General features: G+C 36.3%; 1 protein-coding gene across 1 annotated transcript in view; it reads right to left on the reverse strand.

Annotated features, from left to right (window-relative positions):
• Positions 1 to 19,452, reverse strand: part of GSK3B (glycogen synthase kinase 3 beta) — a 162,186-nt gene that overhangs the window by 64,339 nt on the left and 78,395 nt on the right. Inside the window, exon 7 of the mRNA XM_027866838.1 lies at positions 17,464 to 17,570. Within this exon, the coding sequence (XP_027722639.1) occupies positions 17,464 to 17,570 (107 nt within the window). The remainder of the gene's footprint in view (positions 1 to 17,463; positions 17,571 to 19,452) is intronic.

Genomic DNA, 19,452 nt, shown 5'->3' on the forward strand with positions numbered 1-19,452 from the left:
AGCAAGCCAAACAAATATACTAATATAATGCTGAGAATGGTAGCTGCTTACCAATATCAATAATTGTTATTAAACATTCCAAGGAATAGTGAAATCTATGGTAAATTAGACATTGCCTAAATAGGAGCATAAGGCAGGATCCATAACAGGAAGTATTCAGTTGCAAGTATATCTAATCTCAATTTTGACCAAAAAAATATTTTAACCTTAAAGGGTTGACTGGTATGAGTTAAGCATTAATAGAATTTGTGGGCACTTAAATGATGACAAACAATACAAATGTCAAATATTAGATAATATGAGGATATGAGTATATGGATTCTATTTTTAACTGCCTAAAATAATTTCTATTTAAATCTAAAATTTAAACTATACTTATTCCCTTGAAAGAACAAATAACAGAATCTATATTTTAAATAGCACATAAGTGACAGGAAAGTACTTGACTGATTAGGGTAAGAGGGGTACCATTTCTACATGTTCCTCATCCAGTTTGAAATTCTAATAATGAACTGGGAAGATGAGAGGTCATGACAGCAGCAGGCAGACTCAAAGTCTTCAATAAGTGCCAATACTTTCCTCATTTACTATTGAGGAACCTATATCATAGTGATTAGTTTTTTTGTTTTAACTCTCACTCAAATGGGATCTGAGATCCATTCAGTTCAGGAGGTTCCCTCCAACAATGTAGGTCTTAAACCATCCCATACCTACTCATGCCATGTGACTCACGCCCATGATCTCACAAAAGTTTTCCATTGAATGGGAGCATTCAATGTATTAGAGACCTTTCTTCCAAAATTAGGAGGGTACCACTGGAGTACTTTGGCTGCCTACTTGTCATTTCTTGCTCTTGCCACATGACTAGCACATTTGATCTTCCTACAATACTATTCCTAGATGTTATCTTTTACTCCTATTCTTCAAAGCTGCTCACTCATCATATATTGCAGCCTGTCAACACCCATTGTGTACTAAGTGACACTGATTTTAATTCTTCAGAGGTAATGGTGTTCCAGAAATCTCCAGTAAAATATTAGTATTTAAAATATGGGTCTTTGTTTTTATGGGAAGCTTGAGGCCAGTAAAACAATCTGGCAATTTCATGAAAGAAATCCAACCTATTTCTTCCTCTATCTACTCAACCTCAGGCCCAATTTGTTGTCCATTTGTGTTAATGCAGACATAAACACTGATGGGCAAACTCTGTAGGGTGTTCATCCAAAAGCATTTTGAAATCTAGGTATTAGACATTCCTCATCCACTTCTTCTTTCCTAGATAAACAGGCCAAACTTCTTCAAGAGATTACAGATCTCATCCAAGGATGGTGCAACGCCTGGGGTTCGGGAAGAGTGGTGATGCAATTAGCACAAAAACAACTGGATGATTAGATTATTCACAACGAACCCTTCTCAACCTGAACTCTGTAGTATCTTCTCCATTACAATGGTGAATAGCTTTCACAAACATATATCTCTTATGTCTCATCTGATATTTATTATTAGAGGGCCCCAGAACAGGGCTATTTCTGTTACTATCACTTCTAAGGAATAATAAATGATCTTGATGGGTGAATGGAAGACAACTTTTTTTTTTCAAAAGAGCCTGGGACATAACATTGTGTCATATCAAACAAATTAGCATTAATATATAACCTTTTAAAAAAATTGATACAAGCTTTAGAAAAATTGCCTTGAGTTGAATGGAGGATGGAATGGAGTGGGAAGAGCCTTGAGGCAGGTAGAACAGTTAGGCGGCTATTGCAATAGTATGAGGACACTTCCACATCTGCTCTCTAGGTGGCCAGGCTTAATTTGTAAATGATAAAAGAGCATACAGAACAGAACAGTACTAATTTTAATTCTGGGGCTAAAATATACTTCTAGGCAATTTACAACTTAGGGTAATTGTAATCAACACCACATTTTGATGATGATGTGGGATAAAGAAATAATAAAAAATGCCCTTTAGCAAATGCTTTAGTAATTTTATTGAATATCTTCTTTACTTAATCTTTAACTAATGTTATGACCAAAATGTACTAAATTCCATTCAAAAAACATCCCCCCCCCCACTCTCTGGTGAGAAAAGGGGAAAGTCAATGGTACTTTATAATCTGTATGAGATCTTAAATAATTAAGAAGTAGTTACATATGGTAAGGTAAGGAAAATTTGAGAATAAAAAAAGTAGAGATGATGTTTAGACGCATGTAGTTCCTTAGCAAACTGTAGATTCCCAGAAAACATATGCAGACTCATTTCATATTCCTTTGACATCTATGTGATGGCTGTAAAGCAACTAACTCCCTCCCACCAGTGACCCTAGAAAATTAGTATATTATTTTATAGTTATACCAAGCAAGTCAAGAAGTACCATATTTATAAATCAAAAAAAGTCAGCTTGGGAAATAAAATACAGATTTTTACATTGAAGAGTTCCAACAAGGTAGACAAAATATATTTTTATTTAGTCAGATAAATGAGCAAAGCAGAATATTCATTAGAAGCTAGATGACCATTTTTATGGTATATCAGTCAGTCCTTTCAGAATGGGGTTGGAAGTCCCTTCTAGTTTTATCATGCTGAATGAAGTTGAAAGTTGACTTGAAGTTGGGAGAGATAAGCTCAAAAACTGACTCAGACACTTACTAGCTGTGTGATCCTAGGCAAGTCACTAAACTTGTCTATACCTCAGTTTCCTCATCTATAAAATGTTTAGAGTACCTATACTATTACTGTGCAAAGTATGCATGCTTTATGTTCAGAACCAAGGCTGAAGTGAAGTTGTGCGATGCAACATGGGCAAGATCTGCCAGAAACATCTCAGATTTATTACGCATTTGATTTTTGATTAATCTTTGGTCACTGTGTGTTCAGAAACCTTTCACTGTTGCCAAATTTTTTCATGACCCCATATGCAGTCACAACTTACAGTTTAAGAAGTCCTGGCTACATCACTGTGATGACTTCAGGGTGATTTCTATAACTGTCTCTAACTACTTGTGCCACTTCCTTCCCCTCCCTGATTTATAATACTTCAAGAAGTTGAGGCCGGAGGGCAGAGTAGGAGAGGATTGTGGAAACTGAATGGAAGCAGCCACCTTCGTGTTTTGTTTTGTTTTTTGTTGTTTTTGTTTTTAGTAGAACACCTGAAAAGCTATCAATCTGGCTGCCAATCTGATTTTTCAGGGAGGATAGTTCCAGAGGGATTATAGTTTACCAGTTCTACTGTATCTTGGAGTACATGGGAATATGTAGTGGTAGAGAGGTCCATGGCAGTAAGTTTTTGAAATGGCCAGTAAGAATCACAGAATAAAAGAGAAAAGATTATCAACCAATGGACATTCGTCAGCTCACTGATGCACTTGAGGGTCCTGAATAATGACTATTATGGCTACATAAAACAAATCAACACTTTCTGAACTGGATAAGTGTTTTACTTTTCTCTGCTTATCTCATAGACACTGATCACATGTGACCTTAATGCAAAGTGTTTAAGTCTTTATTAATCTGAATGTTTTATTTTAATCTAGGCTTTAAAAATCTCTTCTACCTACTAATCAAAGTGAAAGGCAAAATGTACGAATTAATTCTACTGGAAATCAAAACCATTTACCCCCAAAAGATAGGGTTATAAATGCAGAAGAACAAATAAAGCTTAAATATCAGCTCTTAGGAAATCAGTTTTTAGACAACATTCTGCTGCAGAGTTAGAACAATGAAAGAAGACCTCCAAGAGGCAGTGTTGTCTAGTAGATAAAGCATAGGACAAGAAATCAAGAGACTCAGAAATTTAATTCTCTTAGCTGTCAATTCTTGTGAACTCAGGCAAACTGCCAAAACCAAGGATATTATCATTTTGTGGTTAAGATACACCAAACCATGATCTTTTCTTACTAACAGGGGTGCCTGAAAGAATGGAGTGATAACTCCAGAGCACAGTAAAATCCCAATTAACTAGAATGATCAGTGTATGAGCTATTATCCATCAGGTGTCAACTCACAGCTGCAAAATTCCCAATGCAGTGGGAACCAGATTAAAATGCAATTGGGAAATGTTAAACAAAATAAATAAAAAATACAATACAACATTGATGTGCTAACAGGTAGTTTTCTAAATCAATATGCAGGGCAGGGACCAGTTTCTATTTGACACCACTGTTCTAGATCACTGAATTTTCTGATTTTGTGATTCTGATCACAGATTTAGTTCTAGTAGAGATCACTGGGATTACCCATCATTTCACAATGAGGAAACTGAGGTCCTGACATGTTAACAGATTTGTCCAAAGTCATAAAAACATTAAGTAATAGGGTCAAGATTCAAACCCAGATCCTTGGACTTGAAATCCAGGGCTCTTCCCACTACAATAAAGTCAAGTCTACAACAATTTTTCTGATTTCATAATCAAGAAATGGACTCCAATATCTTCATTTTACATATGGAGAGCCACTTTATAAACCTTAAAGTGCTACATAAGTGTTAGATGTTATTATTTTTGTTATTAAGTAACTTATTCAGAGATGCAGCTCTCAGGTCTCCTGAACCCTAATTCAGTGCTGTTTTCAGTGCCTCATCCTATATATCTTTAATCCATAATAGCATCCCCACATCTTTATTCACAGCATTAGGGCACACCCCCCTCCTTATTCTGTTGCTACCCATTAAGACTTCTTGCATTCCTCGCTACCTTTTCTATCTCTCTTATCTCCTGATTTTCTTCAAAATGGCCCTCTACTCCAACCAGTATAGTACATATATTGTTTTTGTGTCAATCCTTATTGTTACTAAAAAAAAAAAAAATTTTAAAAACATAGCTACAATTTTCAGCTTTAGCATAAAGAAAATTCAATTTTTTTTTTGTTGATTGAGGACTTTTGTAACTCAATTCTCATTATACAATGCTAGACACATTAAAAAAAAAAATAGACTGGCCTTAATCTATACTGACTAGATGACCTAGAAAATTCACATCAGTATTCTTCTCATTTGCTCCTTACTCCCAAAAACTAAGTGCAAGAAAAATAAATCAAGCTAAGTGAAATTTCTGGTTATCTGAATTCTAGTTTATTGAGATTTTAGTGTATTTTTACGTTTGTCAAGGGCCTCTGTGCCATGACTATGCTAGGCACTGGGAAGATAAAAATAAAGTAGTTGTCTTCAAGGAGCTTTACATTCTTTTGGGGAAATAAAATGCATACACATTAGTAAATGCAAAATATATTCAAAGTAAATACAAGGTAATTTGAGGGAGGAAGGTCAGGACAAGTAATATTTTAATAAGTTAAGATTTAGATTTATTTCTCTTGTGTGCTTTAACCATATCATATGAGTTTCCAATGATTTAAATCACTTTTGAACCAATATTTATTCCTTTTTAAAGATTGTCTGAAAGATACCAACAAAGCTATAGGCAGTGGGGACACTGCTTTTGACATAAGGGCAACAAAAATAAAAAGTAAGAAGCAGACTAAGTAACCACCTTTAAATAGGTCTATTTAAATCATAAACAGGAATAGTGCCAAAGAGCTTGTAGAAGATCTGAAAATGAAGATTTCACTGTCAATTTGACCAGACTGTAGAAACAGGCAACAACTTTTAGTTTACCTTTTTAAAAATAATAGCCACTGCTGTTTCCGACTCTGAGAAACTCTTAAGAGACTTATTTGCCAACCCCACCCACAGAAGTCTTTCAAACCCATAAAGGATGAGGAGAAAGGGCGAACCTACTAATTGTCATATTTATCAGGGAATTGGTGTCAGGATCAAATGAGATAATATTTGTAAATGGCTTAGCACAGTACCTGGCACATATTAATTCAATTTTTTTTTTAAAAGGTGGGCATCAGAAGCACAGACTGTCCTAAAGCACAGACATATAACATCTTGCCTCAGGGAATTGTCTTCTCAGTCCTGCTAACCCAACCTTTTATAGAAGGCAGTCACTCAGAGCAACCTGAAGAATGGTCCCTGATATCTAAAGTTCATTCTTGTGGAGAAGCGCTATAAAATTCTGTAATTAATGTTACTCGGATAAACAAATCAAACTAAAAAGATGAGGGAGTTATTTGAACTATGTAACAAATGAGTATTTAGCAGCAACAGCATATAGGCTGCAAGTAAATGCAGATGAACCCTTAACTAGTCAAGATAATTTTAATACTATCTAGAGTTTGAATATTGCAAAATCCTCAGATAAACTCATGGCTACACACAGGTTACTACTGGCCAGACTTCAAAGGGTACCCAATTAATTCCTTTTCCTTATACATAATAGCCCAGTGCTACCATGGTAGGCATCTGAACAACCTCTTCTAACTAGGTTCCAGACCCCCCTTTAATTTGGTAGATTGCTGTGCTGCTGATTATGCCCTCGGTGAGTTTAATAAGCTAACCTGTGTGTTAGTCTTTAGCCATGCCCCATCCCTCCAATTCTCAAAACAAATGAAAAAACCCCAGGAAGGTTAGTTTCCTGTTACGAAAGAAGGATCTGTGTAGCCTAGATTAGATGCACCAGCATTTAAGACTTGAAGGAGCTGGCGTCTTGAAAGGTGGAATTCTTAATCACTAAGTTTTTGCTCCTGACACAAGAACACTGAGTTACAGCTCTGCAAGTTCCCATGTGATTTTGGACACATCACAACTTCTCTCACTACTCATCTCTTGCCAAACCTCATTCCTGGATTACTCCCACCATCTGCCTCTTCCACTGCTACTAATGAGCTGCTAAATGTAGCTAGAGGAAGTCTTACAACCATGCTGGCTGGGTATTTAACAAATCAATTGCCAAATCTGATGATCTTTTCTTAGTCCTCATCTTTCTTGAACTATCTGCTGCACAAGACCCTGCTGAATACTCACACATTGCTGACCACCCTCTTCTAGATGTGCTTTCCTCTCTGGATTTTCACGATACTGCTCCGTTTGTCCTCTTGCTCCTTTTCAGTCTCTTATTCCTTTCATTGTCAAACTTAATTAAAGCATAGTCTATTCTGATTTCTCTTCTTCTTCACCACCCACTCCCTCCCTTCTCAACACCTTTCAGTCTGGTTTGTCCACATTCTACTGGGGTTGGGAACAAGCACTTCCTCCATTTATATACTCCCAATTTCCATTACTTCTGAAACATTGTATGCCTTCAGTATAAAGCTTTCCTAATATACCAGTTCTCATGCTCCTTGTAACAGAGAAAAACGTTTTTTAAAAAATTTCTTGCTTTCTCCAGATGCTAATGCCTTCCCCACTGAGGTTACCTTCTATCTATCTACTCCACATCTATCTCATATGTACTTACTTAAATACTGTCTTCTTGCATAGAGGCAGCTAAGTGGATCAGTGGATGGAGCACTGGGTCTAGAATTAGGAAGGTATGAATTCAAATTCTGCCTCAGACATCAGTCATGTGACCCTGGGCAAATCACTTAATCTCTGTCTTCCTCAGATTCCTCAACTGTAAAATGGGACAATAACAGCATCTTCCTTCCAGGTTTGTTGTGAGGCTCAAATGAGATAATATTCGTAAAGGGCTTAGCACAGGGCCTGGCACGTATCAGGTGGTTAATAAATGCTAGTTTTCTTCCCTCATTAGAACGTGAGCTCCTTGAAGGCAGAGTTTGTTTTTGCCTTCGTTTGTTTTCTTCACGGGTCCTGCGGAGCTAAAATTGGTCATGGCATTTAATCTCAGTGTGGATGTCTTTTTGTTGTTTTTATTTATATTATTTTCAACATACTCATCATACACTGGAATATACTGCACTCTGTACCTTCTTTTCTCTGTTTAAATTCATACAAGCCCTATGATGCTTTTCTGAATACTCATATTTATCTGCCCTCATGACGAAGTAATACTCAACTACACTTATATACCATATTTTGTTTAGCCATTCCCTAACTGATGGGAAGAGTTTTCAGATTTTTGCTACCGTCCAAAAAAAAAAACCAAAACACAAAAACAAAAACACAACAAAAAACCTACTACAAATATTTTCTTACATATGGAAGTCTTTCTTCATTGTTCTCCCTCATTTTGAGGGATAAGTACAGTAGTGAGATTGCTAGATCAAATGGTTTAGTAATTTTTCTCATGTAATTCCAAATTTCTTTTCAGAGTAATTGAAACAATTCAGTACTAAAAATATATGTATTAGTGGACCTGTTTTCCTATCACTTGTTCAACATTGACTATCCTACTTTTAATCATATTTGGCTTACAAGATAAATCCCAAAGTTGTTTTGTATTCTCTTATGATTAGTGATTTGGTGATATCTGTCATACGGCTTTTGACAGTTCGAATTTCTTCTTTTAAAACTTGTTCGTTCATGTCCATTAACTACTTATTAATTGTCCTACTTTGGCTTCTATGGCACTCTAGTTTAGTTTCCAAGTGTTCTACTTCTTTGTCCCCTTAATGAGAGGCGACAATAAAAGTCTCCCCTGGAGGGCACAGGGTTAGTGTTGGAAAGAAGCAGGAATAATTCTTCCTCCAGGATAAGAAGGAAAAAAAGGATAAGCAAAGATTGAAAATTTTTTGAGGTGTGGAGAATTACAGCTGAAGTTTGTGTGATATATTCTCTATCTTTTCAGTGGTGTAGGAAGTTATAGAAAATGTTTAATGGCTTGCTACCCCCGGTTTTAAGAGCAGGGATGGTAACTTCTGACATTTCACCTGGATGTGGTACACTTAATTTTACCTATGTTACTGTGTCTCCATGTATATTTGACCATAACACATAAGGGAAGCATATTCAATATTTTTTGTATTTACTGAATATAATTTTACATATTCTGTTCTTTATTTTAAATGGACAAACTATATATATATGTATATATATATGTATATACACACACACACATTTAAAAACCACACATAAATTAAATTGCATTGTATTTTTGTGGCCCTTAGTTATTCTTCTCTCCAGAGATCAATGAAATATGATAGAAACAAGGTTTACAACCTTTGTCTACTGAATTTTTCAGCTTAGCATTCAGGATTCCCCAAAATCTAATCTATCCAGTTCTGCTTTCTATAGCCCTCTAAAATAAACTCAAAACCATACTCTCTTTATAGAGATCTCGCTGTGATGCCTTCTCCGCCCTCTCTGCCTATCAAACTAAATTTATAGTCTGGCATAAATCTTACCTCCATGAAGCCAACTATTCCAAGCCTAACATACCCTATAGGTAGTGGGTATTTGATAAATTTCTTATTGATGATGACTCAGTTCTTTCTTGTATTAAGTCACTGTGTGTTCTGATAATTTGGGTCCTAACAAACTGTCTTGTGTTACAACTTCTATCATTTGTTTCTTCAACAAGACTATAAAGGATCCTTTAGGGAAGAGATGAGTCGTGTCTCATATTTCTTTTGTAACTCCCACAGCACCTAATACAACATTAAACACACAATAGGTCCTCAATAAAAACTTACTGCATATACATAAAATAAGCTTGAAGTTTATTTGAAACAATATATTTTTTCTAATAATACGTAAGAAAAAATAAACACTTTGATTTCCTGAGTTATGAAAGTAAAGGTGGATAGATTAAAATGCCTTGCTTAATACTGAAAGCTATTTGGATACAGAGGCTATGATATTCAAATTCTATAAAATAATATACAGTGTCATGTAAACAAGTGTTGTTCTCACTAAATAAAAAAAGATGCATAATTGCCATGATAAACATAATATTTAAAAATAATTAATGTTCTATATCCTGAGTTTCCAGTTGGAGAATCTGTAAACTATGAGACTGATATCTATCTTTTATAGAACATTTAAACAATATCACAGGTCAGTAAACTAGAGCCCATGAGCCCGCTAGCCCCAAGCCAAAAATAGAACTTACATTTTTAAATATAAGAAAGCTTTATTTAAAAATGTAAAAACTATTCTTAACTTTGTCCCTGATCTATAGTAAAGATTTTTAGGGTAACTTTAACAACTGACATTCATGTGGTGTTAAGACTTGCAAAATGCTTTCTATACATTACATATCTCGTTTAATTGCCACAAACTTGTGACATTTTTTATAGTTATTTTCATGACCATTTTACAGATGAGGGCTCAGAGAACTGAGACGACATGCCCAGGATCAGACACAGGGACTATCATACAGTAGAATTTGAAGTCAAATTCTCAAAGGCCCCACATCACACTGCCTGTCATAGGTATAGAGGACAAAGCTGGTAACTTAAGAAAAAGATGAATATAAGATTAAAAGGCTTCCCTGTTACTGTAAAGGGTACAAGTGTCCTCCCACTCCCCCAGATTTACCCTCCAAGATCTCATACTAACTCTCAGTCACCACATATGACCCAATCTGTTGTCAAATACTCTTGTTTATATCTTCACATCTTTTATATATGTTTGCTTCTTTCCTCTGACGTTGCCACTGCTGTGGTGCAGGGGCGCCATCACCCCACACCTGGATGACTGCCATAGCCGCCGCTGGGTCTGACCAGGTCTCTTTCCCACCCCAGTTCATGCTCCACTCAGCCATCCCAGTTATCATCCTCAAGGGCAGGCCTGACCATGTAACCCCCTGCTCAATAAACTCTAGTGGGTCCCCATCATCTTTAGGATCAAATATAAAATCACCTGTCTGGCTTTTAAAACCCTTTACAACCTGCTCCCCTCCAAACACTTTATGATCCAGGTAACTGCCCTATTCACTCTTCCTTGTAGACAGCACTCCATTTCCCAACTTGCTGTCTTTTCACTGGCTGTCTACTAGTGCCTCTTTGTATAAGCCTCCTAGATTGCTTGATTTCAAGTCTCAGCTAAAATCAAACCTTCTAAAAGAACCCTTTCCCATTCTCTACTCCACCTCCTAACCCCCTCCAATACTAGTTACTTCTCTCTAAGAAAACCTCCATTTTAGGAAGGAAAGAGACAAGTACCTATTATGCTTGTGCCAGGCACTGTGCTAAGACTTTACAAATACCTCATTTGATCCTCACAACAACCCTGGTAGAAGATATTATTATCTCCACTTTACAGTTGGGGAAACTGAGGCAAACAGAGGTTAAGTGATGTTTTCAAGGTAGGATAGCAAATAAGTGTCAGGCTGTATTTGAATTCAGGCCTTCCCTGACTCTAGGCTCTGCACTCCATCCACTGTGCCACCCAGCTGCTACTACATATACTGCATAAATGTTGTATGTGTATAGTTGTCCAAATAGAGTCTCCCTTATTAGAATGTAAACTCTTGAGGAAGAGCAGGGAGTATTTCTGCCTCACTTTCTATTTCTAGCACATAGTGCACATAGTAAGCACTTAAAACATGCTTGATGATTGGACATGTCAAAGAAACAGATGAAAGGCATTGATTCAATGAGTTCTTTTCATCTTGATAAGATTTTCAATTGAAATTATGTTTTGTGAAAAATCCACTTAAAATATATCTAGTGAACTTTTAACACTTACCCTCTGAATCAGAGTAGGAATATCTTCCTTCACAGTTTGGATTGGGTCCTGCCTCCTACATGAAAACTTCCTTGGCTGCTCAAGACCACATTCATCTAGTTCTTCTCTGAACTCTCATACTAATTATACCATATAACACACACACACACACGTTTTAAACTCACTTCACAGATAAAGAATCTTACTTTATTTCCCCAATGTTCCACATAATGGGACATTTGTTATTTTTCTTCTGCTTCTCAAAGCATTTCACACAGTGTTGAGAACATACAATGCAGGCACTAAGTATGTACTTGCTGACCTGAATATAAACTATATAGAGACAGATCAAGTTATCTGTCAAATGAGACTTAAAGCAAACTGCTACGCAAACATTTCCCCCCATTTTTTCCATGCTTGGAAATTTTAGTGGAATAGCTACATGTGTGGCACTTTAGGACGCTGGAACTCTAGAATCTTTGAAAAGAGCAGTTATGTACAGTATCACCCAGGGGACATCAATTTCAGCAAATAGCCAACATGAGAAATTAGGATTAGGGTAGGGTTAGAGTTAGAGTCATAAACCATGGTTTAGGTTCATCATGGCTATGTCAATTTTTCTAAAAAGTATCTGCAGCTTGTCCCTGATAAATGCCATTAAGATCAGTAAATAAAACTGCGGACAGTGAATGAAAGTGAAAATGGAAATATACTGCTCCCTTGCATTCTAGGCAGAGAAGGCCAGGAGACAGTAAGATTTGGTGAATCACAGAGTTGGCATTTTAGGAAATGAAAGAACAGAAACTAAGCAGGGAAATTTTGATTAAAGGTTGTGAAGGGGCCTGAGCCTTGAGATGGAAAGCCTAAGAGCTACAGGGAATTGAAGCTACAAGTGCTAAAAATGTTACCCACTCATACGTCTTCTCTCTGGTATTCTCCCTCTCTAAGCACCTCTCCTCTTCTCATCCTTTTTTTGTTCTGATAATATCTTTCCCTCATTCAAACTATGTCTTATCTGCATTACAGTTTTTTTCTTCCCTTGTCCTCTGGAGCCTTTTATCTTCTTCAATTCCCACCTTCACCCTCATCTCTCTTCCCTTACCTAGGACTAATATATTGGAAGCAATCTGTTACACATTTCATTATTCAAACAAGTCTACTAAGATAAAAGTAGCATAATATAAAAAACCTTGAATTTGGTTTGAATCCCAGTTCTGCTACTTATGAGCTATAAGTTAAGTCACTTAACCTTCTAGGACAGGGGTGGGGAACCTTCGGCCTTGAGGCCACATGTGGTCTTCTAGGTCCTCAGGTGTGGCCTTTTGACTGGGTCCACATTTTACAGAACAAATCCTTTTGTTAAGGAGCTTTGTTCTGTGAGGTTTGTAGAGGGTCACATGTGGCCCTGAGGCCAAGGTTCCCCACCCATGCCTACTAGGATCTTAGATTCTTCACCTATAAAATTAGGTCATTTGAGTAAGATGATTTGTAATGTCCCCCCTTAGCTATTATTATGACTCTACATGTCCTGTGCTTAATTTAAAATGCTGGTGAGCTAAATATTTAATTTTTTTAAAAGAAAATTAAAATTTAAGGGTAAACTTCATTTTGTGTCTCTTAAGTGTTATTCCCCCTTGTGGGTCAGTGGAGCTTAAGAGAAAAAGGTTTCCTACTTCTGCATCAAAAAGTTGACAAACTTTTTGAAAACTTCATAAAATATCAAATGGAGTTTAAACTTCTATTTTTAATCCAATTAAATAAACAATCCACATGTCCAACCAGTTTAACCAAAAAAAAATGTATCTATGTTTGTAAAAATTTGTTCTGGAGTCTCAAAAATTAGGAATTTTAACTTTTTCTTTAATGATTCTATGGGAATCTGTCTTTCCTTTATCCTATTTGATAAGAGATTAAGTTACCACACTATAAAATAATGAAACTAATTTTAATGAGTTTTTAAAAATTAACCAAACATACCACAACATATGCATGTATATAAGTTTAAACAATTACCCCACCATATAACTGAATTTTTTATTTGGCTTAAAATAATCAGTCTTCCAAAACAAGCATTTTTGCTGCATTATATCTAAGAAATGTCTTGTTAACTTCAATGATTCCAAAGTATATTTACTTAATTTTCTTTTGGAAGTCTAAAGGCTACTTGTTAAATAATAAGCCACTATAATTTCACTATCCTTATTTTCTATATCCCTCAACATTTCCACCCCAAAGTTCCAAACAAAAGCTACCCCTCCCTCCCTTCCAGCCCTCTGGAATGCCTTGTTCCAAAGGCAACAAGCTTCCTTTCAACCTCAATCTTTTGCTTGTCCCCTCCTTTCTTCTAGGAATAACCAAAAAACTGCTTCCCCATTAATGAAACAGCTTCCCTGGCTACCCTGTCCAGTACTGGCTGTATTTTCACTCATTTTCCTTGGCTCAATGGTTGAGGCAGGGAAATTAGAATAATCCTTACTCCCCGCTGCCACTTCTAGTTTTTACTCCTCTCTCAATCACTCAGTAACCTCTTCCCCTTTGAGGTGCATGCAATTCATATCTACTAGTCACTCAAAATCCTGGTAGCTGTCATCTATAGACCTCCAGGACACATTCCCTTTTCTTCTTCAATGAGTTCAGTATCTAGGGCACGATTTTTCTCCCCTCTCTAATGCCTGCTGTCCCTTAAACACCCTAATCACTCAATTCCTTAACTTACTCACTATCCATAAGTTACTCCTCCACTCTACCTCAGCCACACACAAAGATGGTTATACCCTTGATCTTGCCCTACCTACAAATGTACCACCTCCATGTTAGAAAACACTGAAACCTAATGATTCTCTATTTCTCTCTGCTTTATAAGATGCTGATGCTGACAACTGTACATCATTCTTCTTCAGAGCTAACAGAAGAGCTTATACTCTAGCTTAGGGTTGCATTTGGCAGTCATTTCTGTCTGGAAATTAAATCAGATTTTGTTGACTAATGGACTTTTTGGGCTCTTTTAGTCTCCCTATTGTAGCAATGAATTACATTGTATAATCTTCAGTTTCAAATTACTAAAGTCAGTGTAAATGTAATTTCTAAGGAAAAAAGAGTTTTGTTAATTAAAATTTTTTAAAAATTGTACACCACATAAAAAATTATATACTATATTGTATACCAATTGTATACCAAAGAATTAAAAGCACACTGATGTTGGGAGGTGCTCACCTGAAATCTGTTTGATTGAAAAAGTCCTTAACATAAGCTTACTTTCTATGTCATGTGCCCCTTTCTCATGTCCTCCTAATTCAGTCTTTCAGTCCTAGATTTTTTGCTGGAGTCTCCCATGACCATACTAGAATGTGGACTCTAACAGATGGTTCTGTTAAAGTATAGGACTATTACTGGAGGGCAAGGTGAGTGATGAGTCTTTCAAATGTTTTCTATACATCCTTCTTCATATCATGTATCTACAAGGATGAGTCTCTGCATGCATATGTTTCTGTGAGTAGAGAGCTCTGTGTTTGTGTGGGTGTGTACTTCAGTACTCCTTGCTTAGTAAGCTTAGATGTGTCCGATATCATGGATCCAATTCCTGTTTAGGAAAGATAATTTTTCAATACCTCAAAACACTCCAATCTATCAATGATCTTAAAGTAACATGTCAATTGTCACCATCAGGGGAGAATGTTAGAATATATCAACAAATACACACACAAGTGTGTGTACATTTCTGTTTGTGTCTGTCTATATTTCTATTTGTGTTGCTCTACAGATATTTCCCTGAATTTGTGCATAACAAGACTATTATTTGTGAGTATCCTGGTGGCCTTTTTTGTGGCTGGTTTTTTTTCCTCTACAAGAAGCTGATTATTATCTTCTTTTTCCTAAAACTGCCATGCCTGCTGGAAATACATGATCAAGAACAGAAACCACTGGTTCAGAAGCTCTTTTTGGGTCATAGAAAATATTTCCTGAGAGATTTTTCAAAGACTGGAGCCCCTAGTTATCACAGGTAGGCAGACCAGCACATGACAGAAGCCTACAACCAAAGGCTGTTTATTTTTATGCTGTTTTTTTTGCTAAGAGATTACAACTTTGGAATTCAAAGATCATCAAAAAAATGTCACTGCTGGGAGAGATCTTTGAGAGACCATTTAGTCCAATCCCCTTATTTTAATAATAGCTTAATTTATTATAGTTACTTCTAAGTTTACATGACATTTTCTTTACAATAACACTGTCAAGAAAATAGAATGAGTATTATTTAACCAATTTTATAGATAAGAAAACTGAAGCTCAATGAAGTTAAGTAACTTGCCAAGGTCAAAAAGTTACTTAGTGCAAAGATCTGTGAATTGAGTATAGGACTTCCAGTTTCAAGGGCAGCACACTTTCTACTCCCTTTGTGGCTTTTGACAATTTCTCTGACAAGCCTTTCTTATTTTACGTTTACTACATATGGCCAAGACCATCATTTGCATCTAGCTTGCTAGACTGCTGTGGTGGATTTTAAAACTGGTTTAACTTTAAGTTACTGGCTAGTCATTAGTCAAGTATGGTACTTTTGAAGTTAATATCTGTCACACAATCTCCCCACCCCTCACTCAATAAACTCTAGTGGTATCACCTCCAGGATCAGATATAAAATTCGTTGTTTAAAATTCAAAGCCAGTTAGTAACCTGCTCACCACTCTCTGCCCCATATTTTCCAGTCTTCTTACACCTTACTCTCTTTTCCTCTCTCCCCAGTATACTCTTAGATCCAGTGACAATGGCCTCTTTGCTGTTCCTCATACAAGAAACTCAATTGTCAGACACTGGGCATTTTCACAGGTTTTCCCCCGTGCCTGGAATGTTCTTTTCTTGTCTCTACCTCTTGGCTTCCTTGAAGTCCCAGCTAAAATCCCACCTTCTATAGGAAGTCTTTCTCAATCTCCCTTCATCACAGTGCCTTTCCTCTGTTGATTATTTTCAATTATCCTATTTATGGCTCTTCAGTTTCAGCCCCACTGCCTAGAAGCCTAAAATACCCAGAACTATAAGCAATAAACAAGATGCTAGGGAGTGAATGGTTTCTCAAAGCTGTTCTGCCTCTGGGGCAGACCAGTCAATGTAGCTGGCCTGCAACAGATGCCATAAGTCAACAATAATGGTGCGCAATGCCTTCCACTTGGGGAACAGCTGGAGATGAAGATGAAAGCACAAGGAAAGTAACCATGAGAACTTCAGTGCTCTTGGGTTTGAGAACTATTTGGGCCAGGGATTGAGAACGGTGTTCTGCCAAGAAGCCATCTGCTCTCCTTCAACATACATTTACTAAGCTCCTGTGATTGTGATCTATCATGTGCTGAAACTATTTACAACTCAGAAGAGAATATTATCATTGAGTTTAAATGAAAAGAATATGACTGTTGGAAAGATTCGTTTTTTAAATCCATGTATAAAGTAATCATAAAACTTTGATTTCTCTCTCTCTTTATTATTAGTAAAAGGTAACATTGGTAAAAACTGTTGCTTTTGTTAAATTAGGATATTATATTCAATGAAGACTAGTTCACAGACTATTACTGTGCTGGTGAAAATGGCAAATGATTTTAAGAAACTTTTAAATTCTGAAACTTTTCACGAAAGTTTTCAAAATAAAGGCAGGTAGGTGATCTAGAGTGATAGGTCCTGGAGTCAGGAAGACCTGAGTTCAAATCAGGCCTCAGATATTTACTACCTGGGTGGCCCTAAGAAGGTCGCTTCATCTCTGTTTTAGTTTCTTCATCTTTAAGAAGTTTGATCTTTAAATTATATTTAATAATAGCACCTCCCTCCCAGATTTGTGGTAAGCACCAAATGAGATAATATCTGTAAAGCACTGAGCTCATTTCCAGACACACAGCAGGTGCTTAACAAATGCCTGTTGCTTTCACCTTAAACATGTTCATAGATCACTGGAAAATAGTTCTGGCCAATACCTATTCTTAATATTTATCTGAAATTGTGACAAACTGGCCAAATAATTAATTATTTTAGAAAGTAAATAGCAATGAGAACCACTTTTTACAGATTTTACACTTACCTATGCTAGAGGTGTAATCAGTTGCTCCAAAGATCAACTCTGGTGCTCTATAGTAGCGAGAGCAGATATATGAAACGTTGGGCTCTCCTCGAACCAGCTGCTTTGCACTAGTAACAAAAACAGAAAGCAGATGACTTTAGAAATTACTGTATCTGTATGCTGCATAAATAGGTTAAATGGTTATCGCTCTCAAAGACAGGCATATCAGTTACATGTCCTCCAAGATTCATTTTAAATCTAGCCATTTATCTGAGATGTATTTTTATACCTGAAAGAAAAAGTTGGGTGAATCAGCAAAATAATCATAACTATATATTTGTTCCAAATATTACAAAACTGTGCATATTATATAACCGATTTAAAGAAAAGCAATATTAAAACAATCATCACATTGTTACAAGGGAAGTGAGACAGACAGAGACTCTTTTGATCCCTAAATTACCCACTCCTAGTTAGATGATAACGTATACTTTTATGACCAAGGGAAAAATTGATTTAAAACTGGCTAGCACCTTAAAAGTTGTGTCTTGAACTGAGGGGACACCTCAGCAAAGACAGATCCAACCTATTTTGAAGACTCATTATCACAAAGAATGCCTTAATTGCCTAAACCCTACATAGAGAATTGTATAATTCTACATCCTTGTGTACAGTGATAACTCAAATTTTTTTGAATCCTGACGTCATAATCTCCTTTGTTCAATATAAAAACTCCTTCATTTTACCACCACTGCCAAAAGGCTCTCCTATTTTAAAAATGTTTAAATATTTAGCATTTTAAACTATTTAAAATGAAATTTAAAATATTTTAAAATACCTCATATTTTATAAAATGAAAATGAATTACAGTTAATATTTTGAGACACCACCTGAGAAAAACTGAAACATAAAGCAGCATAAAACAATTAGAACTGGAAATTCCTGCTTTCAAAGTTTGGTACCTTTTTGAACACAAGGCAACAAAACTAAAAGAGTTAAATGAGAATAGGCAGGTATCAGATTAAGTATAACTCGTACACATGAGAGTACTGAGCTAGACTAAATATGTTGTATATAGAGCCTGGAGAGAGGTCACAGCAAACTCAAATGAGGAGTCCAGGGCTAGAAAAGTAAAGCATGGTTAATCTAATTCAACTGAAAAAGCATTTCTATTAAACACCGACTGTATGCAAATCCCCCAAGCTGGCTGTCTTAGCACTTGTAGGTACAGAATGGCCATATAGCTTCACACACACAGATCAAAAATGATCCCTGTGATTAAAGAGTTTACATTTTTCTGTGGGGAAAGGGAGATATAATAATTATTGCAATTAGTAAATAAAGATAATGAGAAGAAAAGATCCCTATCCACTAGGGACTAAAGAAAGGCTTTCTGTTAATGATGGTGCCTGAGCTTACCCCAGAACAAAGGTAAAGATTCTAAGAGAGTGAGGTGAGATGAGAAGGGAGTTCATTGTAGATTTGCAGGACAACTAGTGGTCTAAAAGCACTGAGGTAGGAGTTCTGGGAAGAGCAAACAAAACGGCTATGATCAGGACACAGAAGGCAAGAAGAATAATGTGAAATAAGTCTGGAAATTTAGACTACATCTAGAATCTGGAGGGTATAAATGACAAGCTGAGGAGCTAGTATTTTATCTTAAAGGTAGTAGGGAGACATACCAGAGATACTGGCAAACTTGAACTTCTTACAACTGAGGAGGAATGACACACTATCCACTCACTTTCAAATGTGCACATTTTAAAATGAGTGAGTCATCCAATTTTCATTCTAATTAGTACTCAGTGCTTCCTAGTCCCTAAAATTATGAATCAAAGCCACAAGTGGAACCTGAACTCCAAATGAATGTTAATGTTTAATACTTTAAAATTACTTCTTTCCATTCTTTTTCTAGTAATTTGCTTTTTTAATCCCAATATTCATGCTTCATTATAAAATTCAAAGGTCAGGATTATTTCTTTTGATATCTCCACAAGGTTGGGTCCCTAC

Source organism: Vombatus ursinus, unplaced genomic scaffold (genome assembly GCF_900497805.2).
Source record: "Vombatus ursinus unplaced genomic scaffold, bare-nosed wombat genome assembly UNPS02001419.1, whole genome shotgun sequence".
In the NCBI taxonomy this organism is placed as follows: Eukaryota; Metazoa; Chordata; class Mammalia; order Diprotodontia; family Vombatidae; genus Vombatus; species Vombatus ursinus.